The following is a 27988-nucleotide window of genomic DNA, read 5'->3' on the forward strand; positions in this document are numbered from 1 at the left end:
TTGGCTTGGCTTGGTCCTGTATAGCAGACTATATCAAGCGCGAGAACTGCCGCGACTAAGTATCTGTAAGATGACGATAGATGAACAAAAAATCAGAGATATTGTATATATGGTTTCGTATCCTGGAGTGTGTGATGTACCTGGTAAGTCCAGGGCCGAACCCAGTCTTAATGATGATGCTACTACTCTTATCCTTTTCTCAGAAACAAACGCCTTTTTTTTTTCCACAAATAACTGCTCTATCTATCAGTATGCCCTTTTGGCATTCCCAACCACCCAAGACGACGCCCATGCTGCCATCTCTGCGTCGTCTTCGTAATCCAACTCTCGTAGACACGAGACGATCTCGTCGACCAAGTCAATCGCTCCCTCTTGAGATATCCGTTGTCGGGACCCAAATACTCCAATGTCTAGGCTTGTTCCATGGATGGAGGCTTCAATATCGATCGCAGCCTGTATATATGCATTAGCACCCCGGTCAAAGACACTGTGTACCAGAAAAGAAAGTCAATGAAAAACTTACCGGGAACGCATCCCTGACGGTATTCTTCAACAGAGAAGAGTGAGTTGCCTCTTCCACCTCTTCTTCCTCGGCAACGCCTGCTGGAAGGACTCCTTTGTCGACATCGTCTTTTTCAACGGGTAGCAGTTTCAGGGTCGTCGGACTGCCATCTTCTTCCTCAACAGAGGAGGTGTCGGGAAGAGTCAGAAAGTTGACGAAAGACGTAACCTTGACCCCCGTCCAAGCAGCAATCTCCCACAACCCGACATCCGCACGGCCCTCTGCAGCGATGAGATGAATATCCTCCTGTATCTCAGCAGCCACATCGAGAATGCTCTCATTTGCCGCCAGACGAACCCTCAACGGAACAAGATTCAGCGTTGGATAGATCAGTGGAAGAGCCTCATCAGTCCGATTCGCAAGATATACTCCAAACACGACAGTGTTTTTTCCGTCGTCGTCGTCGTGTACATTTCCTGTTTCATCGCCCGAGGCCAGTACCTTGGCGTAGGCCGCGAAAAGCAGGGCTTGTAAACTGATGCCTCGTTCTTTGGCTGCGGCCTGAAGGTGTGTAATGTCTGACACTGCAGATTGCCGTAGATGCGACACGCGGTGCTTTCCAGCCTTGATCGAGGTCAAGAAGTCGTCGTCTGAGGAGCAGCCTTGCAAGTACGATATCCAAAAGCTTCTGCGTGATTCTCGGGATTCTTCGAGAGAAGGCTGAATGACATGTCTCGCCCATTCTTCAAGCCCTTGTTCAACCATAGTATCTGTTCCCCTGAGAAGCTCTGTAAAGCGACTCAGCATTGCCGGGATGCTGACTCCGTCGTATAACGCGTGGTGAATCTTGAGCCGAATCTCGACATGATTGTCATCTCGACCAACAGCTTCAAATCGCACCATTGGCTTCACTGCAAAATCACCAGCGGATCGATCAGTCGACCTGAGAATGACCTGTAGAATAGGCTGCTGAGGAGATTCCGTGGCAAGGAAAACGGTTCGCAGAATCGGAGTCTGAGCAACAAGAGACTGCCACGCCGACTGTATCCGCTCAACACTTACAGCTCCTTCAACGCGGTACCGGAACTCTGGATAGAAGACGTGGCCCTCTGCGTTTTGCCATGCGCTGATCATGTACACTTGCATTGGCAACGCCGGAAGAACCATCTCAACATCATCTCGAGAGATGCGAGCGCCAGCCAAAAGGCTCGCCAGATCAATGTCCTCAGCGGGTGTCCACACTGCTTGCTTTTGCTGAACGGTGCTGCCGTTTGTTTGGATGCGAGTCGCAAGTCGGCCCATGTGGCTGACGCTGGTTGCCCTGACGAAATCTCTGGGGCTGAGATAGATGCCCTCCTTGCGCAACAGGGAAGACAATTTGATCGCGCTGATGGAGTCGAGGCCGAGATGGTAAAGATTGCTTTCAGGCCTGATGGACTCTGCGGGAATGTCCGAGACGTAGCCAAGGACTTTGCGAATCGCCAATGCCATGCCGTCCAGTTCACTCTCCTCATCTCGAGTAGCCGAGCGACCCTCGCTGACACCATCAACTTGAACCGTATCTGTCGCCAGTGAAACACGCGGCAATCCACCTATTGAAACACCGTCATCGTAGAAGGCAAGTATATCAAGGTCCTCCGATCCGACCAAGAAGTCCAAAACGTGATTCAAGTCTTGAATCAACTTCTCAGCCCCCCCTTCAGAAATATACTGCGACTGACAAGCGACTCTCCACACAAGATCATCGCCAACAGCCTCAGCCTCAACACTCACAGGGTAATCCACCGCCGACGCCCCATTCACAGACTTAAGCAGCGAATCCCCAGGCGAGCTATAAGGAAACTTTTGCAGCATAAACAGCGTGTTGAACAGTTCGCTGCTCGACACATGCACAGCCTTCTGAATCTTCCTCAAGGGATACGATTGATAGTCCCGGATATCCGCCATGCTGGCCTCGAGATACCGCAAGAAAGAAGCCGAACTGCCGTGCAGGATACATCGGATCGCCACGGTATTCATCGTCGGAAACATGACGTCTTCGGCGGCGTCAAAGTCGCGTCCAGACATGATGAGGCCGAACGTAACGTCTAGGGCTTGGATCCGATGAGCCAGCACAAGAGCCCAGCAGGCTTGTGTCAAGACCTGCAGACTGATGCCCAGCTTCTTGCAAAAGAATGATATCTCAGATACGGACTTGAGTGCAGGGCCTTCTTTCCGGTACAGGCTCTTTGTCTGCGTGTCGTGATCGGATAGTTCAGGGAGAATCGACGGCGTGACGCCATCAAGATAACCAGTCCAGAAACGACCGGCATCGTCCGTAGCAGAGGCAAGCATCTTTTGCAGAAATGGCTTTGGAGATGTCCGTGTGTGCAGGTTCCCCTGATACGATGCTTCTAGATCATGATAGAAGAGACTGAGTGACCATCCGTCGTACAGAGCATGCGCAATGGACAGAAGCACAAACGTCTTTCCTTTGCAGGCCAGAAACCTCAGCTGGAACAGGGCATCCAGTCCGTCGCCCCCTTTGGCAACTCTCTTTGCGTCTTCAATAAGGGCGCTCATGTCGGTCACATCCTCCACGTGAAGTATTTCGATATCTTGGTTCCAGTGTTTTCGCACGACCTGACAGTATCCCACCTCGAATTGCAAATCATCCACCTCGAGGAACCCCGTGCGAAGAATCGGTGACCGCTCAATAACTTCAAGAAATGCTCTTTGGAGTCTCTCAATATCAGTTTCTGGCGCCACTTCGAGGAGATCGTGGTTGAAGTACCACGCAAAGTCGGAGTGAATCATGCCAGCAGCCATGGATTCCTGAAGAGGCGTGGGCGGTAGAACGGCCTCGATACCACTGGTATCCAGCCCAACCTTGTTGACATACGTCCATAGTTTCTGCTCAATTTCCTCAAAGGCCCCATCGGTCGTTCCATCTGACAGTTCACGGAAATGCTGTGCCTCGACAGATGCCGCCATCTTTGCAATTGTCTGTCGGCGCATAATGTGAGAAGCCGGCAGAACCAGACCCTTCTGCTTTAGCCTAGCAGACAGCTGGATAACATCAATGCTGTCCAAGCCAAGCTCGAGAATCGTCTGTGTTGCCGAGATCTCGGAAGCCTCCAGGCCAGAAATCGAAGCAATCGCGTCTCTGATCCCAAGAGCCTGTTCAGTCCACTCAAAGTCTCGGCCATCAGCATCATCATCTGTGGGCTTGGATCCATTGCGATCGTCTGAAACAGTCACTCCATTCGCTTCTACCGCCTGCGGAAAGGGCGTATCAGAGGCCATGAGTCCAATATTCCCTTCAACTTCGTCCAACATCTCCCTCAATTTTGACTCATCTGCAACAAATCTCTGCGCAACAAGAGTAAGCTGAACATCGCCATTCAGCAATCTCTTCGCCTCCAGAGCCAACGGGTAATCTGGATTCAAAGGCCCATCTTCGATTGTCCAAAGGTCCTGTTCGTCCTTTGCGACCTGCTGCTGCACTTCAAAGACGAAAAGATTGTCGAACAACTGCCTCCCGCCAGAGCACCACTTCTGGATGCTTTTCAAGGGTACGTGTTGAAACGGCAAGATGCTCGTGCTAAAGTCGCTGCATTTGCGGATCAACGATGCCCAGGTTTGGCCGCTCAGAGTCTTGCTGAAGAAAGGCACGGTGTTGAAGAGCGGACCGATCGTGTTTTCAACACCAGCAAGGTCAATTGATCTTCCAGACACAACCAGCCCAATCGTCAACCCATTGGAGTAGTATTTCTGAAGCGTAGAAATCCACAGCGCCATAATGATGGGCTGCAGAGTGACCTTGTGGTTCCTTCGAGCGTCCTCCAACACGCTGCCATGAAGAACCCGAGTTTGGGAGGCGGCCCGTTCGTGGGACGAAGAAAGCTGCAGGGCGGAGGAGCTGTTCCAGCCATGGAAATGGTCTTCCCAAAAGCCTCGGCAGTCGTCATGTCGCCACAATGGGCCATGAGCCAATGCCTCTATGAACGATGGAGAAGATATTGTCGACCTCCCCGAGTAGTTGGACTCGAGCTGTTGCAACATCAACTCGAAGCTGTTCCCGTCATAGATTGCATGGAAAATGTGTATCACAAGCTTCTTGAAGCCGTGCACCTTGATGTAGATCCCCTCAAGAGGCGCGATAATGTGCTCGCTGTTTAGCCGCACCCATTTCTGCCACCGGCTGTCCAAGAAAGCTCTAGCATCGTCCTCGCTCTGCATAGCTTGCTCGATCCAGCGCGGCTCTTGACTCTTCAATGCGACTTGAATATATCCTTCCGTAGTCTTGACAAAGGCCGTTCGCAGGATAGCCTCAGAGGCCACTAGCTTTGTCCAAGCAGCCTTGACTTGCTGCTCCGAGATGCCGTCGTCCAGATTCAGCACAAACGAGTTAAAGTAGGTACCTCGGATCTCATCCGTCACTGACTTGGATATAATTCCCTGTTGGAGTGCCGAACACGGTGCAATATACTCAACATCTTCAACCCCAACATGGAGAGCGCTACAAGCAAATGCGCGGTACCGATGGTGGTACGCATGCATCATCTGTTGAGCCTCTTTCACCCGACTGTCCTTTACAGACGAAGACAATGTTTGGAATAGAGCCGCGGTAAGGTCTGCGACTACCGGGTTCCGCAGCAGAATAGCCGGCGAGCATGCTGCAAATCCTCCCTTTTTGAAGGCTGTAGATAGTTGCAGGGCGCTGATGGAGTCCACGCCAAGGTCAAAGATGCTCGTCTCCGCCTCAATCACATCGGAGCTGATGCCCGTAAAGTCGGATAGGATCTTGACCACCTTCTCGCTGGTCTCACCGTTGACAGCTCGGATAGAAGCCTTTGGCGCCGTGAGGTCCATCAGCTGCTCGTGCGACAAGCCATTGAACAGCTTCTTCAGCTCCTTTGCCTCGACCTTGTTATTGGGAGAAAGCGGTATAAACGGCAGAAGCAAGAAATACGTCGGAATCATGTATCCCGGAAGCTTCGCTCGACAAGCCTCTCTCGCCTTGGCACCCAGATTTGTGTCATCCATCAAGCATGTCAGGTCAGCTTTCTTCTGCTGCTCACAAACTAAGAACGAAACGAGAACATCTTTGCCACTGGATGAATGCTTGATGACCACCGTCGCGACGTCCTTAATCTCCGGGACACCGGTGCGGATGACGTGGTTGATCTCGCCAATCTCAAGACGCTGTCCCCGGAGCTTGACCTGATCGTCCGCACGGCCCAGAAAGTCGAAGCATCCATCATGCAGGATACGAACGAGATCGCCCGTGCGATAGATTCGCTCGCCAAACTCCAAGAGCGTAGGAAACCTCTCCTCTGTCAATTCCGGACGATTGAGATATCCCTTGCCGACCAGTCTTCCAGAAACACAGAGCTCTCCAACGGCGCCTCGCAACACGGGAATCTCCGTCCCATTACGGAAGACGTAGGAGCCCACGTTGAGGAACTGCTTCCCGATATTGCTCGGTCGTCCGTTGATGGGCACTCTTTGGTACATCGTGACTCCGATCGTGGCTTCTGTTGGGCCGTATGCATTGTAGATGACTGCCTTTGGTCCCCAGGCATCCAGGATTTCTTGCTTGAGCTGCTCGCCGCCAGTGATGAACACGCCCTTGCATAGACCCGGCACTTCATCAGGATGTGTAAGGCGAGCCAGACTTGGCGTCAGATCAATGTGCGTAATCTCGAGATTGTTGATGGACGCAATCATGTCGTCGAGGATGACATCTCTGGGTGCAGCAACAACCGTGATCCCCACCGACCAGCTCCAATATTGCTCCAATACCGAGACGTCAAAGTGAAGAGCGGCAAATTGCAGCCATCTGGAGTCGTCGCTCCAATGACCTTTGAACAGTTCTTGAAAGGCCATCATTGCCTGCACACTGTTGTCATGTGTGATCTCACATCCTTTGGGAGTTCCAGTCGTGCCAGAGGTGTAGAGGCAGTAACAGGTCGCTTCAGCGGTGAAATCAGGGCCCAGGTCTCGCCTCTCAGCGGACAATGATTTCACAGACTCGAGGTCAACGTGTACGACCTTGACGTCCGTCTCAAAGTCAATGATGCCTCCAGTTGTCGTCAGCAAACAAGGGGCTTGTGAGTCCTTCAGAATAAACTCCTTTCGATCCTTAGGAGCACTCGGGTCGAGAGCCACAAAAGCACACCCGGCTTTTAGAATACCTAGGATTGAGAAATAAGCCTCTGGGCACTTGTCAAAGTGAATCGCGACAACGCTTCCCGCGGCAGCGATGTCTTTGAGCAGATTGGCGATCCTGTTTCCCATCTCGTCTAGCTCAGCATATGTCCACACCTGCTTAACAGGACGCGAACCATCGAATCTGCTAACAAACTCCAAAGCAGTATCATTCGGATGAAAAACTGCCCTTGTTTCCACAAACTGATGCAAGTACTGCACCGGCGCAGGCAGCTCTGGCGAAACAGGCGGCGTGATCGCGTAAAGATCAGGCTTCAGTCGATAGATGCTATCCTCGTCGGCGTCAGGCTTGGTAGCAATGTGAATCATCATTGCATCAAATTGCCTAATCAGCAATTCAGCTTGCTCTCTCGGCAGGATATCGCTGAAAAACGTGACGCAAAGCTGAATCTCGTCATCATCTGTCGGCTTGACTTCGAGCGACACCGGATAGTCGACGGTTGCATCATCTCTCACGAGCTTCCAGGGCCTCCTTACGACAGACTCTTTCTCCAGTTTCTGATAGACCAGAAGCGTGTCAAAGACAGGCGTTGCAGGGTGGCCCAACCATTTCTGAATCTGGGCCAGAGGGGTGTACTGGTATCGATGGACATCCGCGTTGTAAGCCATCATGGATCGAGTCAGCCGACCATTTGACGATTGGTTCGAGGCAATGACGGGAACCGCATTCATACAAGGGAGCGGCGCATTTTCCGTCTCATCCATGTCTCTGCCAGATAGGATCACTCCAAACACGACAGATTCCTCGCCTAGGTACGAGGAGAGAATGCGTGTCCACGCAGCTTGGATAACAGCCTGGATAGAGACGCCTTGTTCTTTGGTGGCTGATTGCAGAGCTGATAGTGTCGCGGTTGATCTGATCTCATGAAAAGCAATAGTTCTGATATCCTCCCGAAGTGGTGTCATGACGGGGAAAGTGTTCACCACTACCAAGTCGGCCTTTTCTTTCCAGAACTCTCGAGCGGCACTTTGATCGCTAAGACTTCTGGTGAGTGTTTCATTCAGTGCTGGCTCAATGGTCCGGACGAGCTTTAAATTCTGTCCAGCCAAGAGCATAGACAGATCACCCAACAGCTGATTCAGTGTGTACGCATCGTACAGAGCATGGTGTATGAGAACATTCATCATGAGTCTCCCACCTCCAGTCTCGGCGAGCGAAAGCCTCCAGGGCGGTAGATGGAGATTGTCCAGTATCTCTGCTGCTTCCTTTTCCTTCCAGCCTTGTACTTCATCTTGCGATGCCAGCTTGGACGCGAAATTGGTCGATTCAAGTCCTGTTGAAGACTGGTATCTCAGCATTGCGAATGAGCTGTGTGGGTGTTGCACCGCAACAAATCCCGTCCGGAGCATAGGGTGGATATCCTGGAGAGCTTTCCATGCTGCAATCAAATCATACTCCAAGATGGTGTCATCAATGACATATGACAGCAAATTGAGATAATTCTTCCCCTGAGACTGGATAAACGACACCAGCATCGCGCACTGAAGAGGTGTGCTGGGAAGAATCGCTTCTAAGGCAGCGGTATCTGGCACCTTGTCCGCAACCTGTGAAGATGTCTCCCTGGAAAAATTGTCAAAGTCATAACCATGTGTTCCTCCTTTCTCTCCTGATGCCACAGCTATCCTGTCTGCCAGTCTCGCACAAGTTTGGCATTCAATAACATCGGAGGCAGACACCACGAATCCCTCTCGTCGGAGCATCGACGCCACTTGCACTGCGTTGATGCTGTCTAGTCCGAGTTGAAATATGCTTGTTTCGGGATGGATTCTCTGGATGGAAACTCCCGAGAGACTTGAAAGAACCTGTCGAACCTTTTTCTGCAGCTCTGTCCATTTTGCATCGTGCTGGGGAGGCTCCTCTGACGTTGTCCCCGTATGCCTCTCAACGGTAATAGCAGTCAACGTAGACAACTGAATAGGCTGAAGATGGCTTCTATCGGGTAACGCCGACGAAGGACGGTCAAGGATGATTCGGAAGAAGAACTTGAAGGCCTCAGCAAGCACTGAAGCGACATCTTCACTGACAACACTCTCATCGAAGTGCATATTGACGGCTAACGAATTCGAAGCAGCATGAGGAACAATCTCACAGACAACCGGAATATCCATTTCTCCCTCATCCTCTTCGAGAGACCATATCTCAGCATCCATGTCCCGCAGGGGACTCTGAAGCAGCAATAGCGTTTCAAAGAGTCTTCGGCCCTCTTTCGTAACAAGTTTCCGAACCGATCTCAAAGGCGAGAACTGATACCGCTGGACATCGGCGTTGAGACGCTGGAAGGATTTGGCGAGATCAATGTTGCGAGAAGAAGTAGAGATATCCTTTCTCATCGCAATCGTGTTGAAGCATGGAGCAACCAGTCTGTCGATACCTTCAATGTCCAGCGTGCGGCCACTCATGACGAGTCCAAAACAGACGTCGGTAGTATCTGAGCACACAGCAAGAGCATCGGCCCAGGCTGCCTGGCACACAGAGAGCAAAGATACTCCAAGGGATCGCAGGCGAGCTTTGACCTCACCATATGGCACATCCATAGTCTCTCGGTGTGTGCGTTGAACAATCTTGCTTCTTGAAGGCTGCGCGAATAGGCTGACGGGAACATATCCTCGGAAATGGTCTCTCCAGAACTTTTCAGTACCATCAGGCAGTTTGAGCGCTTCTCGTAGAAAGGACGAGTAAGGCACGGGTGGGGATAGAGACTGGCCATGTGCCAGCGCTTCCACTTCTCTCCAGAGATTCTCCATTGCCACACCATCATAGAGCGCATGATGACATATAAAAGACAGGAAAGTCGCTTCCTCTTGTCGTATGATCGCGAAAGAGAGGGGGGGGATTTTAGCATCCAAGGGATCAGGTAAACCAGTCAAATGTTTATGAAGAACTTCATCGAGCGAAGCCATACCGACGGTAAATTCCTTCCACAGGTTGGTCCAATTCTCCAGAATCACTTGCGCAATCGGATACTCCACACTATCAGTAGTGACAAAGCATGTCCTGAGTATAGCGTGTCGCCGTGTCATCTCATCCCAGTAACCCTTCATCTCATCCACGGCAACATGCAGCCGCAGGAGAATCCTGTTGTAGTAGCTGCCCTGTCCCTGGGACAACATGGCTTCCTGAAGAGGAGAGCACGGCAATATTTCTGCGACAGAATAGGGTCCTTGTTGAAAAATTGCGCGAACTTGGTTGACGAAAGAATCGGAAAAGAATGAGACACCTCTCTGCTGAGTACCTGATGCAGGCCTCTCTTGAAAAAAGCGTGCAAGCTGTGCCACGGACGGATTCTGAAGGATTGCTGATATAGGCACTCGATGCCCCAGCTCAGCGCTGAGGCTGCGAGAAGCACCAATCGCCGATATCGAGTCCAGGCCAATTGTTGCAAATGGCGTCCATCGACCGATATCAGACCGAGGCACGTCCATGGATCTTGCAATGACCTCTGCGATCAGTGTCTCCTCTCTGCTCCACTCAGAATCTTCTTGGCCCTTTACGGTGCTGGACACAGACTCGAGATACCCCTGGGCGAGGTTCTCAAAGCAAGACTGTAGCTTGCGCCGGTCAACCTTGCCGCTAGATGTAAGGGGTATTCGGGAGACTGGTATCAAATAGGACGGTATCATATAGGAGGGTAATCTCGATGACAGAGTAGCAGACAGAGAACGATGTGTCTCAGCATTCGGCGTTAACGTTTTGAACTCCTCGTCTTTTGACCCTTGTGAAGACGTATAGAAGGAAGCAAGTTGGTGAGCAGCCCCGTCATCCCGTCTCACCAACGTGGTTACCGCAGCGTGGACCGACAGATGAGAAGTAATCACGCTATTGACCTCACCAGCCTCTATTCTCTGGCCTTTCAGCTTGAGTTGATCATCGATGCGACCAAGGATAAGAAGCGACTTGTCAGGAAGCATTCTCCCCATATCGCCAGACCGATAAATGAGGCCGTAATCCGGGTGACTGATGAACTTTTCCGCCGTCAGATCTGGCATGTTAAGATACCCATCAGCCACCTGCTCTCCCCCAAAGCAAAACTCTCCTATCCAACCGACCGGCGCAGTTGAGAGGCTATCCGGGTAGAGCACGAAGACCGACGTATTAGGGAAGCACCAGCCGAGGTGCTCGATGTAGTCGCCCGGCTTCATCCTCTTGACGCTGCAGATATTCGTCGTCTCAGACGGTCCGTATCCCTGCCACAGCAAATCCCCCCAGGTATCAAGAACCGAAAGAGTCATGGGCTCTCCAGCGGTAACCAGGAACTCAACGTTGGGCACATTCTTGGGGTTGACCAGCGATGCCACTGTGGGCGTCAAGCTAAGGTGCGTGATGCTGAACCGTCGAATAGAATGCTCCAGGTCTTCAAACAAGTCGTCGTTGGCAGCGGCACAGAGACACATGCCGGCGTGCCAAGCAAAGAATATCTCGAACACAGATACGTCGAACGCTTGTGAACAGGCCTGTAATAGCCGAGGGGGCGATCGTTGGGCGCTGGGGTATATGGATGCGAGGTAAGTGACGTTGCTGACGATGTTTTTCTGGCTGACGGCCACGCCCTTTGGGATTCCAGTGGTCCCCGAGGTGTATATCACATACGCCAGCCTTGCCATGTCGACTGGTAAGCCCAAGTTGTGGTTCTCGAAACCGTCTAATGGAGCAGACTCGACGTCGAAGAATTGGATATCAGGCACATACTGAAGCAGATGCAGGGAAGCCGTATCCACAGCGCATCGCCTAATGGCCGCCGAGCGAAAAATATCCTTCACCCTCTCGACGGGCGTAGATGGTAGCAGAGGCAAGTATGCGCACCTGGCCTTGACAATACCAAGGATTGAAGCGTAGAGAAGAGGCGACTTATGCATGACGATGGCAATAACCTGGCCTGGTTCAGCACCTCTGTCGAGCAGGAAGCGAGCAATTTGATTGGAAAGTCGATTCAAGGAGTCGTATGAAATGCTATCTGCGACCAGGGAAACTTCTGCAAGCGATCTGCTAAAGCATACGGCATCTGCGTCGGGTGTTTTTGCAGCCGTAGCTTCAAAGAGGGTAGCAAGATCCGCTTCGTCTTGGAGCCATTTGGGATCCGTGTTTGCAGTAGATGCTTTAGTCATAACGGCGTCCTTTATCGTTCGAATGGGGTCATCAGGGTGCTGGACAATGAATTGAAACATCTCCTTCACCTGCTCGACCAAGATTCCAACCATGTCCGTTGGAAACCAATCAGTATGATACGTCCCCTGTATCGCATATCCAGCATCATTCGGCTCCACCTCCAACAACAGCTTCGTTTCCAGGCGGTCGAGGTGTCGAATCTCGTGTAAGACCGCGTCCTTCCGTCTCTTCGTATACAATGACTCCTGGTAGACAAACAACACGTCGTATAGGCTCTCAGCCGCCTGCAGCCTCGAGAGCTTCTTGATCTCGGACAAGGGCAAAATGCAATGCTCCATGATTCTGCGATTGCTCTCGTTGATGTTCCGCAGCACATCAGACATTGTAGCAGAGTCATAGACGTCTACTCGGAGTGGAAGCGACGCAATGGCCGGTCCAATAATCTCGGCAATATCCTCAACCGGGATCGTTCGTCCAGATGTTACTGAGCCCAGCAGAACATCTGAGTTGCCCACGATACTCCCCCAAACGAGCGCAAGGGTGGCTTGAAAGTAAACTTGAGCACCGTAGCCCGTTTTCGCAAAGGCATCTCTATCGGACGTGGCGATATCCAGTTGTGCCTGTATAGAAAGGATCTCATTGGATTCAGGTGGTTGAGCACTCAGCTTCGGCCGACTTGGCTTATTCCAATCAACAAGATATTCAGCCCAGAACGACCTTGCGGTATCCAACTTGGTTCCCGGGATGTTGCTCATATAAGTAAGCAGGCTTGAGAACTGCGGCCGTTCAGGTAATGTCCTTCCAGATAGAATATCCGTCAATTCCGAGAGCATGATATCCATGGACCAACCATCGTAGATGGCATGATGGATGTGCATCAGAATTCGCGAGCCTTCACCATCTGCAGCCCGCCGGATCTGTATCCGAAGCGGCCGAAGCAGCGCTTCTTCCTCCGATAGCTCCGGCTGCTGGAACTCTTCCACGATCTCTACTTGATTGGATCGCAGTGACTTGAACACCGGTGATACAAAGCTTCCTTGCCAAGTAACGAAGCCTGCCCTCAAGATGCCCCTTTGCCGTGCAAGTGTATGAAAGGCATCATGTATTGCATCCGATGTGAATCCAGGGTCCGCTCCCAGTTCTATCTCGTTCCAGTACGCTTCCGGTCGATGCGCTGTTTCTGATAACATCGCCACTTGGAGAGAACTGCATGGCAGCACATCTTCAACGAGCTCAACATCCTTCTGTAGCCCATGGCTGCTTTGTGCGATTGAGCTCAGACAGTTCATCAAATGGACATCAACCAATGCAGAATCCGAAATGGTAGACGAGGAAAGGGGTCGTAATGTAGAGCACAGCTGTCCAATTGTCCGCATGCTCAGCAGCTCCGCGACACTCACGTCTGATCCTGACGCCCGAAGCGCCGATGTCAGTCTGATGGCAACGAGGGAGTCTATCCCAGCAGAAGCCAGCGTCATGTCATGTTTTGCCTCGAACCCCAAAGTATCCGATACCACGCTCAGGGCTTTCCTCTCCGTCTCTGACAGACCAATTGAAGATGCCCCGTCGTCATGTCCAGAAGCTTTCCTCTCCCTGAATTCTGCTTTCAGCCTCTTGGTGTCAACTTTCCCACTCGGCAGCCGAGGGAACTCATCCATTAGCACAATCTCTCCCGGCATCATGTACTGCGGAAGCCAGCTTCGACAGTGGTCCATGATCGATTCTTCAGTGACTCCCGCGTCCGCAACGCAAAACACCACCAGAATGGAGTCAATTACCGCCCCAACAGCCAAGTGGCAGCCGGGCGTCTTCAGCACAGCGGACTGCACCTCGCCCAGTTCAAGCCGCTGACCGCGAAGCTTCACCTGGCCTTCGGATAACCGGCCAAAGATCTCTATCGTCCCATCGCTGGTGACGCGCGCCTTGTCTCCGGTCCGGTAGATCGTGCCGTAAGGTGACGGTATGAAAGAGGAGGCCGTCTGCTCCGGGCGGTTGATGTATCCATCGGCAAGCTGGTACCCGCCGACTGCAAGCTCTCCGACGTCTCCCTTGGGAAGGATCCTGACGTTTCTACTCGTCTCCGCAGATTCTGCTGGTTCAACTATGAAGCACGAGACGGTAGGGAGCGGCACGCCAATGTTTTTTACTGACGACCCAGCAGTGAACGATTCTTGAACGGTGCTACAGTACAAGTTTGTCAGTCATGACCAATTCAAGACGCATCCTTCCCAGAGGGTATGCACTTACCAGTGAATGGTAGCTTCTGTTGGCCCGTACATGGCCCATAGCAGACTCTTCCTCTCCTCACTCCCTCCAAATTCCCGAACCACGGCCTCATTCAGCATCTCGCCAATGGTCAACAGCAACTGCAGCGTCGGGACATTCTCCCTTTTCCGCAACAAGCTGGCAGCAACAGTGGGCGTCAGCTCGCAAGCATCCACCTCCATCTCCGAGATAACTCCCGGCAGGTCGTTCAACATCTCCTTTCGATCAACGCTGATCAACATGCTCCCCCGAAAGAGTGGGAAGAAGATCTCGAAGACCGAGACATCAAAGGTTGGGGCGGCAAACTGGAGGAAACGAGAAAACGCTGGTACATGCTGGTCATGGGCTAGCAATGCCTGTGTTACTGCAGAGTGAGAGATGCCAACGCCTTTGGGAACGCCAGTTGATCCGGATGTATACATGACATATGCCAGATCCCTTGTGCTGGGAGCACGGCTGCCGGGAGAGTCTGTGTGTGGACATGTCTCCTCCTCCTCTTTATCCACTAGAAGGACCTTTACGGCGCTTTGTGGAGGTATACTGGAGGCCAGCTCCGAGGACGCCACGACAACACCAGCAGAGACATCGTTGAGTATAAAGCTGACTCGGTCAGGGGGGGCGTCCACGTTGAGTGGGCAGAATGCACCTCCAGCTTTTAGTATAGCTAACAAGGCTATGTATAACTGTGGCGACTGGTGAACCAGGACCGGAACCACAAACTGATCTTTGGCCTCATCCACCGCACGACATATCCGGCGTGCCAGGGCATCTGCAGCATCATGAAGCTGGCGATAGGATAAGGAAATACGTTTTCCCCTGCCCAAATAGTCGAGGGCTATTGAATCGTCCGGCCCTCTGACGAGGTGGTGGAGGAGATCCGGGCCGGGCAGTTCTGTTGGTTGCGGGTTTAGCACTGATAAGTTATCGAGTTCCTCCATGGTGCCTTGTATGGTACAGTATGTGTAAGGTGTGAGTGAGTGTGGGAGTATGTGCGTATGTGTGCGTACGCGCGTCCAGTCTATAAGCAAAGAGTGTCCGAGGAACCTGGCCGTATGCCACGCCTGCCAACCAAAGTGCTGATTCTCACAACCACAGCAGTAGCCACGAGAGAATCCGCGGGCAGTTATCAAGGCCGCAATCTACCTAGTTGAAAATGTTTTCATCTCACGTCGATCCATACCCATGCGAAATAGCCTCACGTTCGTTGGTTACCCGAAATTGCACCTCTCCACGCGCCATTCAGCCAAGCTTCGGAACCACGCGACTTGCAAAGAAAATAGAACACAGGGCCGCGAATCTCAAAGCTGTGTATCGATGAATTGGCATGTCGATGATTCGTCAGTGAAGCTCCCCAGGGCGGCTCGTGACGGTTGCGTCGATGGAGGTGCGTCTCAATCGCGCATGAGCTGGGGCGGAAACGAGCCTCTCAGAGGAGGGCAATTGGTCAGCAAGGCGTAAGGGGAGGCCGCGACCACCAATCGTTATCGTCAGTTTGCGACACAGAGGCAACCACCTGGTGTCATGTCTGATGCGCAGATGGGGAATGTTCGTCTCGTGTTCGTAGGTACCTCGTTGGTGCGGATAGTCCTTTCTGGGTAATGTATGTGAGGTAGGTATGCAGCTTTAGCCTTATTCCGAGCAGGATCCGGAGTTCGGCTGCGCGTAAAGCCTCGCTTAGGCCGAAGGTTGCGTGCTATTGTTGTCCCAGAAGTGACGATGGCGTCATAGCAGTTGGCCTTTAGCCAGTGTGAAGACGAACAAGAGGGTTAGGGATTGTGAGAGCTTGTAGTGTGTTTATAAGTGGGAGAGGGAAAGTGAGAATTGAGAAGTGAGAAAGCGACACGCAAGCGTCGTCACCAAAACGAGCATCCTTCAAACTTAAAAAAGAGGCCCTTCATTTGCATAAGGTAGCAGGGTAGGGTACGTCGTCAAGTCGTACCAGGCAGTCACTAACAGGCACAAGCCGGTCTTTGGGGTGACACAGCATCCAGTATAGAACGCCGAGGAGGGGCGGCCGCCATGTCTGACATTAGCAACCGCTAGTACCTACAGGTAGTTCATCGTCCGTTATGCATGCTCGATCCGGCCTTTTCGCAGGCTTCAGCAGTAAGTCTCCAACAAACCGAGAGCAACCTCCACGATCCCTCTGCAGAAAGGACTCATGTGGGGCTTCGGCTTGTTGCTGCTGCCCTTCAACCAGCGGAGAGAGCACGATATAGCCCCAATGACTCGATTCCCCCTCTTTGACAATTGCGTGCCCTGTTTTGGTGTCTCTCTCATAGTATCAGATACCTATGCGCAAGGTGCCAAGTCCCCGCAAGGGAAGAAGAGCGCTGCGTCCCGCGAGTGTGACGCGCCCTGATTTAATCGAGTCCTCAGCGGAGCAATGAGGGGTTTTGCTGAAAAGGGAGGCTCGTGAGAAACTTCACGGCTTCTGAAATTCAAAGACTTAGCTGAGCGAAGAGAAGAAAATTTTTTCGTCCTGGCCACGAGTTGCAAGGGCCTGGGGATTGCAACGGATGTATGCGGATCCAACCACGGTGTTTGATCTTATCAGATCCGGTTTTTATCAGATCATCAGATAATTCCCTCATCCAATCTCCACCCGCCTGCTTCGAGATGGGGCCCGTCTCCGTCCTCGCAGCGTCCTCATCCACCAGCGGCCGAGGGGAGGATGGTTTAATTTAACCACGGGCGTCGTGTACTTGTCATCGGCCCATAGATCGGCCCTTGTGCGGAGGGTTTGAGGCATCGGATTGGTTCTTCGGGCTGTGATCGTCTCATCGAATCCTGCACCAGCATGAACGAGGGGCACGGAGAGCAAAATTGCAGCAGTCCACGCTATAGGTGCCAAGCAGAGCCGGGTTGTCTTTCGAGCTCGTTTGAGAAGGGTCCAGATTTGCAACGGAGAAGATAAACTTCACCTTAGAGAGAGGTCAGCGTCGATATAAGAGGTAGGGTGCGCTCAAGATGTATTGTTGCCCAAGACAGACACCCAGACTGGTTCCGCCATGGACCAACGGCCGAGGCATCGTCTTCAGCAAGCGTCTCTCAAGCCACCGCCAAGTTGCCGCAATACGAGTCCCGCCGACTGGGGACAAACTGCCGTGATCATCGAGACGGCCCAAGCCTACAAAAATAGTCAAGAAAAAAAGCATCGCATGAGCAGGGTATCGAATGGGCCCATGCAGCCATGATTTGTACATGACATTACATGGCTGCTTGCACTAGCCGGCAAAGCTACACTGTGTACGGCCGCGATCCTTGGCCAGCGCTGGACCTTGTCCATGAGGCATCTCCGCTCCGGGTCTCCGTCCTGCGGCTGGTCTCGGGTTTTCTGGGACTGTCGAGCACGGAATCCGAGTCGATACAGGCGAGACTAACAAGAAAAGGGCTGGATCCAGGCACCGGTTGTGGCGAGTATAATTCGCGGCTCATCCCACCAAACTGCTGGGCGGACTCGGACAGCTCCCCCTCCCACTTTCACAAGCTTGCCAGCTCTCCTCTACTCTAGCGTTGTCAGACAGCTCCCGCCCTTGCTGGACCGTCTAAGCGCAATTGCACCACAAGAGCATAACATCGTGTTACAGCAAGTCGAGAGAGCTCATAGATTGAACTCCAGTCTGTTTCTCCCTCTTTTGCCCTCATTTTCTTGCCTTCCACCTTCGCAATTTCCGTTGCCCTTCTCTCTGGCATCACCTGAGAGAATCGCCGCTTGACCGCTTAGGAAACGTCACCATTCTTTCACCCAAAGCGGACCATTACCTGTCTCGACGTCACCCAGAACAAGAACCATGTCCCCCCACAGCGAAGTCGCCCTCGGCGGCAGTGAGCCGGCCACGCCAAACGGCAGTGAACAGGCACACCACGGCAATGGATTTGACAGCTCTTCGCCATACATCATTGGTGCGATGGAGCAGAACACCAGGAGCCCCGCGCCGGTGGCCAACGGACACTCATCAGAGAGCAAGATGCACAAGCAAAAGTCGCCCTATCTGGTTCAATCGGCTCCGGATTCCGAGTTCGATCTGATCTGCGTCGGATTCGGCCCCGCCAGTCTGGCCGTCGCTGTCGCTCTTCACGATGCCCTCGCTTCAGGGCGGCAGCTTCGCCCCGACGGCTCGGCCCCCAAAGTTCTCTTCCTTGAGAAGCAGAATCGGTTTGCCTGGCATGCCGGTATGCTCCTCCCCGGTGCCAAGATGCAGATCTCCTTCATCAAGGATCTGGCCACCTTGAGGGATCCCCGATCAGAGTTCACGTTCCTCAACTACCTGCACCGCAACGGACGTCTGATAGACTTCACCAACCTGGGCACTTTCTTGCCGGCACGCGTAGAGTATGAGGATTATCTGCGCTGGTGTGCCTCATTCTTCGACCACTTGGTTCAGTATGGACAAGAGGTGGTGTCTGTATCTCCCGAGTCAAAGGAGGGAGACTCGGTGCGCACATTTGCCGTCCAGTCGCGGAATTCAGAGACCGGTGAGACGCAGTCCTTCCGGGGCCGCAACGTCCTCATCGCCGCTGGAGGCCAGCCAAACTTCCCAAAGAGCTTCCCAGCCAAGCATCCCAGGATCATCCACTCCTCGCAATATGCCTACATGGTTCCCGAGATCCTCTCCAAGAAGGACGCGCCTTATCGTGTCGCCGTTCTCGGCGCTGGCCAGAGCGCTGCCGAGATTTTCCACAACATCCAAACTCTGTACCCCAATTCCAAGACGGCGCTGATTATGCGCCCTGAATTCCTGAAGCCCAGCGATGACTCTCCATTGTAAGTGCACCGCCGAAGAATAAGCAGATTCAGCAGGCTAACGATACCGCAGCGTCAACTCAGTCTTCAACCCGGAATACATCGACACCCTCTTCCCCAAGTCCGCAAGGCACCGCAACAACTTTTTGACCGAGGCTCGCGCCACCAACTATGGCGTCGTCCGATTGGAACTCATTGAGGAGATGTACGAGCGCCAGTACGACCAGAGGCGAGATCTCGGCCCAGACCAGAAGAAATGGCCTCACAGGATCATGGGCGGCCGCCAAATCACCAGCATTGAGCCGCGAGGAGACTCCCTAGTGCTCAAGGTACAGCATGTCACCGACAGCGAGGTCGAGGGCTTTGTCGACCTTGTCGATGAGGAGACGCTGGAAGTGGACCTGCTGATTGCTGCTACCGGGTACCAGCGCACTGCACACGTCGACATGCTCCGCAACACCTGGGACATGTTGCCCAAGGCGGCGCCAGTTGGCCAGGAGTATCCCAAGGGAATCACTGGATGGAAGGTCGAGACGGGTGAGGGAGAACGCAGGCTGACAGTCGCCCGAGACTATCGAGTCAAGTACAAGCCCGGGTCAGTGGCAGACGAGTCGGGCGTGTGGCTCCAGGGATGCTGCGAAGGCACTCACGGGGTAAGTTTTGGTTGAGCTTGTTGTGTTGAAGGACGAGCAATGCTAACAGTGGACAGCTGAGCGATTCTCTTCTATCGGTGTTGGCAACGAGGTCGGCAGAGATTGTAGGCTCCATCTTTCCCAGCAGCCAGTGAAGGGATCAAATGGTTGAGAAGGAACAAGGTTGCGAAGAAGAAGAAGAAGAAGAAGAAGAAAAAGGCAGATACCCACGAGAATGATTTGAAGGCAATGTTTGGGAGACCTGGTGCAGTTGTTGCTTACATGAAGATGATGGAGGATCTTTTCAGGTTGCTGTGGAATCATCTGGTGATTGGGCGGGCGGCGATCTAGGAGCACCTCACATGCAGAGAGATGATTTCGTTCCATTGATACGGCGCACACAGAAACAAAAACATGGTTGTCCTGTTCTCTCAGCGGCAAAATTCGAACGCAAGCGTGCACGATGTATGTGAGAGCAAAGACGGGGCTTCCGATGCTAGGAGATAATAGGGTAGGCGAAACGGCATCTCGGTATCATTGTATTCACAGCAGAAGTGTCGAGAATCGAATGAACTGAACTTTGAGGCGCATGCTTTTGTGCAGATTGAAGATGTAGAAGATTGAATCTATTTGATGAGAATCCCAAAGACTTTTCCATCCAGAGTCACGATTGTGGGCATGTGTACCGTAGACAATTTGTTTCGCTCCGGTGGCAGCTTCCTTTCTCTGCTCGGTGCTCCTGCATACTTGGTACCTTCCAAGTTAACCTGGCCGACTTCTCATGTGTGGCCATGCCTCGCACCTTCCATAAAAGAATGGCACGGCCAATGTACTAGAGATACACAGGGAACTCTGACGCATTATCGATGCTAATCTTGATGCTAAAGAAACGAGAATGCTAAAGAAACGAGCGTCTGACCAAAGGGACGATGATGTTGGGCCATCTGCTTCACCGGATGAACTTGTCCCTTCCTGTGGCGTTCTAACCTAGCCGGTGCCAACCAACAACAACGGCAAACAGCGGTTGGCCGCTGCAGAAATGGCTGCGGGCGAGCTATAAGCCTGATCAGAACAACCGCGAACGTCTGGTGGTGCCGAACCGGTTCATCTTGGCCGTCTGGTATTTTGTCGCAGTCCGCGGAGTTTCAAGTTTTGTAGAAACGCGATGGAGAATGCTCAGACTAAATTGCCTACCTAGAATAGACATGTCCTGAGATTCATCCATGTCCCCGTCGTGGATGATGACCGAACTGGACGGGACGCGCAACATGGTGGATGCGGGATGCAAGGTGACGCGAGCGTCAGTAATGAGGGAGACGTAATTCGGGTGTCGTGCCTTGCATTGGCAGGTTGCTGACCAAACGCAATCTAAACGGGGAGAGAGAAGAGAACTTTAGGATTGATGTGCTTCGCAAGGGTGTCATCTCATGCAGAGGTTGTCAGTTGCGAGCTGCGATAATACTTCGCCTATTCGGATCATGTATCCGGCCTCCCATCACCATTGGCAAGGCTGTCTGCCAAGGTGGCGGTGGCTGGTGGCCGAGAGTCATTGACAGGTTCCAGTAGACATATTGAGTGCATGCAGAACAGCTTCAGCCTTCTCGTTAAGGTAGATCCCATGCTTATTACCTTACATTACTCCTCTGCTTAGTGCATGCAAATCCCCGGCTGTGCTTCCCGCCGGACGAACATCGTGTCCAAGAGCCTTCCTAGTTGGACAAATACTCATTCCAGCATCATTCTCATCGTATCCCAAAAGAGAAAAAAATGAAACTCGCAGACAACTCCTCAGCCCTATCCATCGTTCGCGTGCGTATTGGGGCACATTGGCAAGGAAAGCGCTGCAGAGGCCGCGAAGGCGATTGCGTACGTCCCCGTCACCCTTCGATTCGGAGCAGCTCGAAGCGTCCTCGCAATCGAAGCAAAGGATCCGCTAAAGAGGGATCCCCCCTGTCAGACAGGGACCTAAATTTTTGGCTTGACGTTAACTTTGACGGCACCGAGTCGGCGAGCTCGCCCTGACAAATAGCTTCCATGAGATAGATGTTTGCCGACAGGCGCTGAGCTGGGTTTGGGGGTCACCCTGGCGAGGAGCTGCATGAGCTGAGCCCTATCGGAAAGATGTTGCATCAAGTCAGCAGTCGAGGTGCAGGAACGGAGTGCTCCAGGTTCCGTGTAGGCTTGAAGTGTGCCGTGCTGCGGTGGTCCAATGTCAGTTGACGAATTGGTAATAGCACGGGAATGGTGTTGTTGAGGCAGAAAGAGGAACCCGCCGAGTTGATAACCTCCCAAGCACCAAGGACTTCTCACGTTGAGCTTCTGTCTCTACCGCAGTTACATCTGTAACAGACAAGAAAAGGGTCAAGCAGCAGCACCAATAACAGCATCCGGGTATCTCCCCTCTACCCCCGTTCTCCAATCCGAATCCATCGACATGTCCGTAATGTGCAACCAGGCGAAATCAAAGTGCCACTCCATCATGGGATCGCTGCAGCAAACCGCTCACAGCGCCTGTTGGCCCCAGAACCGCCTAAGCTTACGCACTATCGCTGCTAGCAACCCGCCCAACTGCCCTCTAGAGCCTCTAGACGGCCGGAATCCTGCTGCCATCGCCCACTCCCACTTTTTAGCCTCGCTTCTCCCCGCGCTCGGCGCCACCACAGCAGAAGCACTGACAGATCAGATCCATCCAGGGAGAGATCACATCAAAAGAACCAGGTCCCCAGCCTTGCGACTTGCGACTTCGCGGCCGGCTTTCGCACCTGCACACGACGACGACGACGCATGACGATGAGACCCAGATGGTTGCTGCAGCGCCGGCGGTGACGAGGCTCTCTTTGCAAACTGGATCCCCCCCCATCCCTGTGTGATTCGACAGGCACAATCTGACGTTCGGGATAGCGACTGGAGCCTCGTGTCGCGGTGTGCCGTGTCGTGTCTGTCGGATGTGGCCGCGAGGCGGGACTAGGGCTATCCCGGCCGCTTGACTGCTCCCTCGTGAGGCCATCGTGATTGACGAAAATTGACACACGCACACGTACGCCTTACGTACTGCTTTGCAGGCCCACCGGCCGCGAGCAAAGACCTCAAGCGCGGCTTCAAGCAGAGCCTCGAGCAGAACCTCAAGTACAAAGGTATGGCTTGCTGCGTGGTGTTGTGCTCTTGTCCTGCTGGCTGGCTCACTCAACGTTGAAGATCCAGAGCTAGCAGCCTCCATTGTCTGTGTGTGTCTCTCTCTCTTCAGCTCTCCCGACGTCGTCCTCCGTCCTCATAGCAAACGTCTTCCCACGATGCAGCTCGACAACAGCGACGGCAGGCGGCCATCATCAACCCAGAGGTTGCCCGTCAATCCTCGTCGTCACAAGGTGGCCCCCGAGCAGCGCAAACGAGTAGCTACTGCGTATGTCCTTTGAAGCCACCTCCTGAACTTGAGAGCCTCTCATCAACTTACACGCAATCCAGATGCAACAACTGCAATGTTCGTCGAGTCAAGTGCTCCGGCGGCAATCCCTGTGGACAATGCTCCGCATCCAACCGCGAATGCGTCTATCCAACCCCAGTCGAGAAAGTCAGCGTCCCACGCACCGAGCTGGAAGAGCTGCGCAGGAAGGTCGACGCCTACGAGCGAGCGCTTCAGGAGGTGATTCCTGACCCTTCCAGGAGACAGGAGCTCATCAGCCAAGCCGCGGCCACGCCAGAGGGGCTCTCGCCATCTCCCAGCCCCTTCAGCCCCAGTCAGCCCTTTTCTCCCGAGAGCAGTCGTCGCCTTGCCGCCCCCTCAGTCAAGGCCGAGCCCGAGGACGAGCAGACAACTGGTCGTCTCCTCCAGGATCCTGATGGCACGGCTCGCTATCTCGGAGAGACCAGCGGTGCCACATTCCTCGATCACCTGAAGGAGCTTCTTGGGGCTGTTCTGCCCCTTGCCCAGGTGGAACCGCAGCTGTCCCAGGATCAAGACGGGACCGCCTTTCTGAACAGCTTGGGGAGATACTACACCGCTGACTCTCGCCCTCTGGTTGAGCGTGAGGAAATGCCCACGTCTCTTCCCTCAAACGAGGACCTTGCGACTCTACTCTGCAAGCTCAGATATCTCATCCAGGATGGCAACGGCGAATGGCCCAGCGGCGGCATCTACTGGTTTGGAGATCTCAACGCTGTTCCCTCTCAGATCGCCTCTCCACCGTCCGCCTCGGACGCGGATATGAACGAGTACCGCCACTTGGCCTTTTACCACGCCGCTCTGGCCAACATTACCCGCGCAAACACCTCGTCGCAAGAGATGCATGGCAGTGCGTCGACGCCATCACTCAGCGAAGCATATTTTGCTCGCGCTGCCCTCCTCGTGGGGAACCCGCTGGACATCACGCGCTGCTGCACAATCGGGGATGTCGCCACGCTGTGTCTCATGGCGGCCTATCTGATCGAGATGAACCGAAGAGATGCCGCTTATATGCATGTTGCGGCCGCCATGCATATCTGCATCATGCTGGGTGTCCATCGAGGGCTCGTCGACGAAAGGGGGAAGCGGGTGTTTTGGACGGTATACGTCTTGGATCGGTGGTTGAGCTGTCTGATGGGTCGGCCGCACATTATCATGGACGACGCCATTCGGCTCCAGCTGCCAGCCGACGCTCCGTAAGTAGCAGCTGGAAGATTCTCCATTCTTTCTTCATCAACTGCAGCATTGCTAACTTGCTTCCGCAGATCGATGCCTCCTGCTGCAGGGCTAAAGGCTCACGTTGAGCTGTCGCGTATTTCGGGTTATGTCGTGTGCAACACGTATCGCGTGGCTCCGTGGGAAGCGTCCAGGGGAGGACTGGCCAAACAGCCGGACAAGGCGATCTGGATGCTGCAGCAGTGGCAGTTGACGCTTCCGCCTCGTTTGCAGCTCTCTCCGGACGGACTGAGCAACGACCCTGCCTGTTGCCTCCTCCACATGAGGTACAACATGCTCCTCATCCTGGCCATCCGGCCGCTGTTCTTGGGGGCTGTCAAGAGGTCGGTGGCCAGGCGGCTGGTGGTGCAGACGGCCGAGCCCAGCAGCACGCACACGGAGCATCTGAAGCTGTGCATTGCGGCTGCGCGCCGCAACATTCGCCTCGGACGGCAATTGACGACGCTCAACATCAGCCGAAAGTCGCCGCTGCACGCGGAGCAGCACTATTCGTTCAATGCCACCGTCTGCCTCATCCTGGAGGATTTGGTATCGGAGGAGGAGGTGTCGGAGGAGGAGAGGGAGGCGAGAAACAACGACATCCTCTTTGGGATCGAGCTGGAGGAGGACGGCCTCACCAACTTTGGGCAGACGTCGTCCAACACTCTGCGGCATCTGCGGACTCTGGCGCGGAGGTTGACGGGCTCGATGGCGCAGACTCAGGAGTTGAACAATGCCCGGATGGCGGAGCTGCAGCTTGCCCCGCCGATGCTGACGACGCTCGGGGGCTATCCATCAATGCCGCGCATGCAAATCGGGGAAGACCATGCCCTTTACGACGAACTGGTGGCCTGGGTCGACGATGAGTGGTCCATCTACAACACGGGGCTATTTGACAATGGTTTTATGCAGTGACAGAGAAGCGGCGACTTTGCCGATGGACAGATGAATGCAAGAAAAAAAGAGGAGGAATCTGAACTGCCAAGATGACGGATCTTGTGGAGGTGACATGAGACTTTGAGCTAGCCAGCAGCCATTTTTTTTCCTTGTTTCAAATCATTCCTTCGCAGATACCTAATACCTTACGATACCTTACATGTACCTAGTCAACCTACAGAACAAATACCCAGTAAACAGAGAATAAATCATCATTATAGAAGCTTAGCGGATCTCACGACTATCCAAAGCTGATTCGATTGAGCTTACACGGCGAGCCCAGAGAGTTCGCGGATGAAGTCGCAATAAGCATCCTGCTGCACAACGCTGGGCCATCGAGCTTTTACCCTGCAGACACAAAAAATGGCAACATCTCTGGGAAAAAGATAAAAACACAATGTGATGGAGAACTACAATGTTTCAGCGTACCGCATGATCCAGCGCAAGTCAACCACCTTACAACAGCACTCAAACAGCAAGCGGCGGCTAAGAGTTGAGAACAGAAACGGGCTGGGCGGCCAAGGAACATGAGAAGCCTACGGTCATGTTGATAGCAAAAGGACGCGAAAGACAGCGCAACGGGGCCGCAATTGCTATAGGCCGCTTCCAGATGTTTCTTATCGGCAAGCTGAGAGGAGCAGGGCAGCAGGTGAGTGAGCGACGGTTAAGGTTTATGAACAAGTCGCCAGCTTCTTCATCATCGGGTTATTAGTCGGTAGCGAAAATCACCTGCATTTCTGGATTGCGGTTGGTAAATACTTGAGATACTGCTGCTCTTGCTGCCCCGTCTCATTAAGCTACCTGGGTGTCTTCATTGAGTTCTCAGAAGATACGATAAACTGATGAGTTCATCTATGGAGGGTTTGTTCTTGCATGGGAGGTGGAGGAAAGTCGTCACAATTCATCTGTGGCGCCAGCCCGCATCAGTCAACATTGGACGCTGTCATACGATTTGAAATCTCCTGAGAAATGACAGCAGACTATTTATCAGTCAGATTTCATCCAGTTGGTACAATCGGACAAGACTTCATCTAATAAAGTCTGAATCATATGTTGTCTTGCTCTTCCCCTCCTCTCGACGCAGCTTGCCGCGCACGAATAGACCAGACTTGCCTCCTCCTGCTGTGATGTCATGTCACTCCTTCCCAGAGTAGCCTCACACTATTCCTGTTCTCGCAGCCGTTTGCTTGTACGACCTCTAAGCATCACTTGTTCACCTCTCTTTGCTCTACACCATAACATTACATCTCCATCAGGCACGAGAACCATGGCGCAGCTCAGAGAATGTGCCGTCGCGGTCAGCTTCATCTTCCTGTTCCCCGACGGCGATCAGAATCGCACGCCGCGGGTTGCCCTATTCCGTAGGAGCGGACAAGTCAACACATATCAGTACGTCTTCTTCAGCCAGCAACTCTCATCCAGAAGCCCGTCGAGTGTGATAGTCGACGATGTTGACGATGCTCTCAAAGGCACAAGTTAGCCCCCATCTCAGGCGGCGTCGAAGCCACAGACGAAAACCCCCTGGCAACCGCCTGGCGCGAGATCCGCGAAGAGACAACCCTCACGCCGGATTCCCTGAGACTTCTGCGGCAAGGCAAGCCGTATTCCTTTGCGGATCCCGACGTTGGCCGCAGATGGACCATTCATCCCTTTGGCTTTTATTACAAGAATCCGCCCAAGATGGGCCGCACTCTCGAAGACGGCATCACGATAGATTGGGAACACGAAGGGTACGAGTGGTTCAGCCCCTATGAAGTCACCGACGACGAATCATTTCAAGGCGTGCCCCGGCTCAAGGAGAGCCTGAGACGAGTATGGTTCCATATCGACCTCGGGAAGGAGGCGGGCGACGCCCTGGCAGCCTCGCTTCGATCGCTTCAAGACGACCATCAAAGCGGCGCGGGACTGCTAGCTGTAGCGGCATACTACCATCTTTATGAGGACATCATTCCAAAGCTCGACACGAGCGATCGAGACGCGTGGTGGAGGAACGTCCGGTTCGCCGCGTGGCATCTGTGGAAAAATGGCCGCGAATCCATGGGAGCACCCATCCTCAACGGCATGCTGTCCATCCTCGACACCATTGACAGGAGGCTCCGGTCGAGCATTGAGGGCGCTCCAACGAAAGAGGATGTCGCCCAGCTCTGCGACACCATCAGCGCAATCAGACTGCAAAGAGATATGGCGGGAACCAGGATCGCGAAGAACTTCACTGAACTCCTCCGGAACAACAGCAAGTTCCTCCCTGGCTCCAACGGCGGCCCTGTCAAGGTCGTCACTCTGTCGTCCAGCTCAACAGTTGCCGTCGCCATCTGTCGCTGCCTCACGTCGCCGCCGCCGTGGTACATTCCTCTCGACTTCCGTGTGCTTGAATCCCGCCCCCTCTTCGAAGGCGTCAGAACGGCTCGCCAGATATCAAACGTCATGAAAGGCAACCCCAACGCCAAAGCCACGTCGAAACTATCCGTCTATACCGACGCCAGCGTCGCCCTCGCCTCCAAGGGGGCCCAGGTGCTCCTCCTCGGCGCAGACCTCATCGACAAGGCCGGCAACGTGTGCAACAAGATAGGCTCGTTGCCTGCCGTTCTTGCCGCCAAGCACGTCTCCCCTGATATCCAAGTCATTGTGCTTACCACAAAGTCCAAGATATACCCGTACGACCCGCCACCGTGCGAGGAGAATGACTCGGAAGAGGTTGTCGCCGCTTGGAGGAAGGATGCGCTTGGGGCGACGGCAGTCTGGGAATTGCGAGGGAACGCGAACGTGCCGAATGTCTATTTCGAGTGGGTGCCCGCCGCCCTGGTGGATGTCTACCTGACCGAGGACGGTGCCCTGACCAGGGAGCAGCTCTTGGAGTATGCGACGGGGGTGGAGGAAAAGGCCAGTCGTTACTTTGATGATCTTTAGACGTGAGCAGGGAGTAGCTCCTCGAGTT

At 53.5% G+C, this 27988-nt stretch overlaps 3 protein-coding genes across 3 annotated transcripts; 2 read left to right on the forward strand and 1 right to left on the reverse strand.

The window, feature by feature from the left end:
- Positions 1 to 246: 246 nt before the first annotated feature.
- Positions 247 to 15022, reverse strand: CCMA1212_005527 (Hydroxamate-type ferrichrome siderophore peptide synthetase; the record flags this gene model as incomplete). Its single annotated transcript, XM_073702784.1, has 3 exons — positions 247 to 453; positions 524 to 14000; positions 14067 to 15022. 3 exons carry the CDS (start codon positions 15020 to 15022, stop codon positions 247 to 249), a joined length of 14640 nt encoding a protein of 4879 aa, XP_073558955.1.
- A 2856-nt stretch (positions 15023 to 17878) lies between these two features.
- CCMA1212_005528 (L-ornithine) lies at positions 17879 to 19618 on the forward strand (the record flags this gene model as incomplete). Its single annotated transcript, XM_073702785.1, has 3 exons — positions 17879 to 18852; positions 18905 to 19484; positions 19541 to 19618. The coding sequence occupies 3 exons, from the start codon at positions 17879 to 17881 to the stop codon at positions 19616 to 19618; spliced, it is 1632 nt and encodes a 543-aa protein (XP_073558950.1).
- A 2279-nt stretch (positions 19619 to 21897) lies between these two features.
- Positions 21898 to 27960, forward strand: CCMA1212_005529 (uncharacterized protein; the record flags this gene model as incomplete). The annotated part of the gene is made up of 8 exons (XM_073702786.1): positions 21898 to 21903; positions 22190 to 22285; positions 22342 to 22399; positions 22526 to 22597; positions 22659 to 22863; positions 22926 to 24098; positions 24168 to 25028; positions 26523 to 27960. The coding sequence occupies 8 exons, from the start codon at positions 21898 to 21900 to the stop codon at positions 27958 to 27960; spliced, it is 3909 nt and encodes a 1302-aa protein (XP_073558951.1).
- Between the last annotated feature and the right edge of the window lie 28 nt (positions 27961 to 27988).

Source organism: Trichoderma ghanense (assembly GCF_004382785.1).
Source record: "Trichoderma ghanense strain CCMA-1212 chromosome Unknown scaffold_5, whole genome shotgun sequence".
Taxonomy (NCBI): domain Eukaryota; kingdom Fungi; phylum Ascomycota; class Sordariomycetes; order Hypocreales; family Hypocreaceae; genus Trichoderma; species Trichoderma ghanense.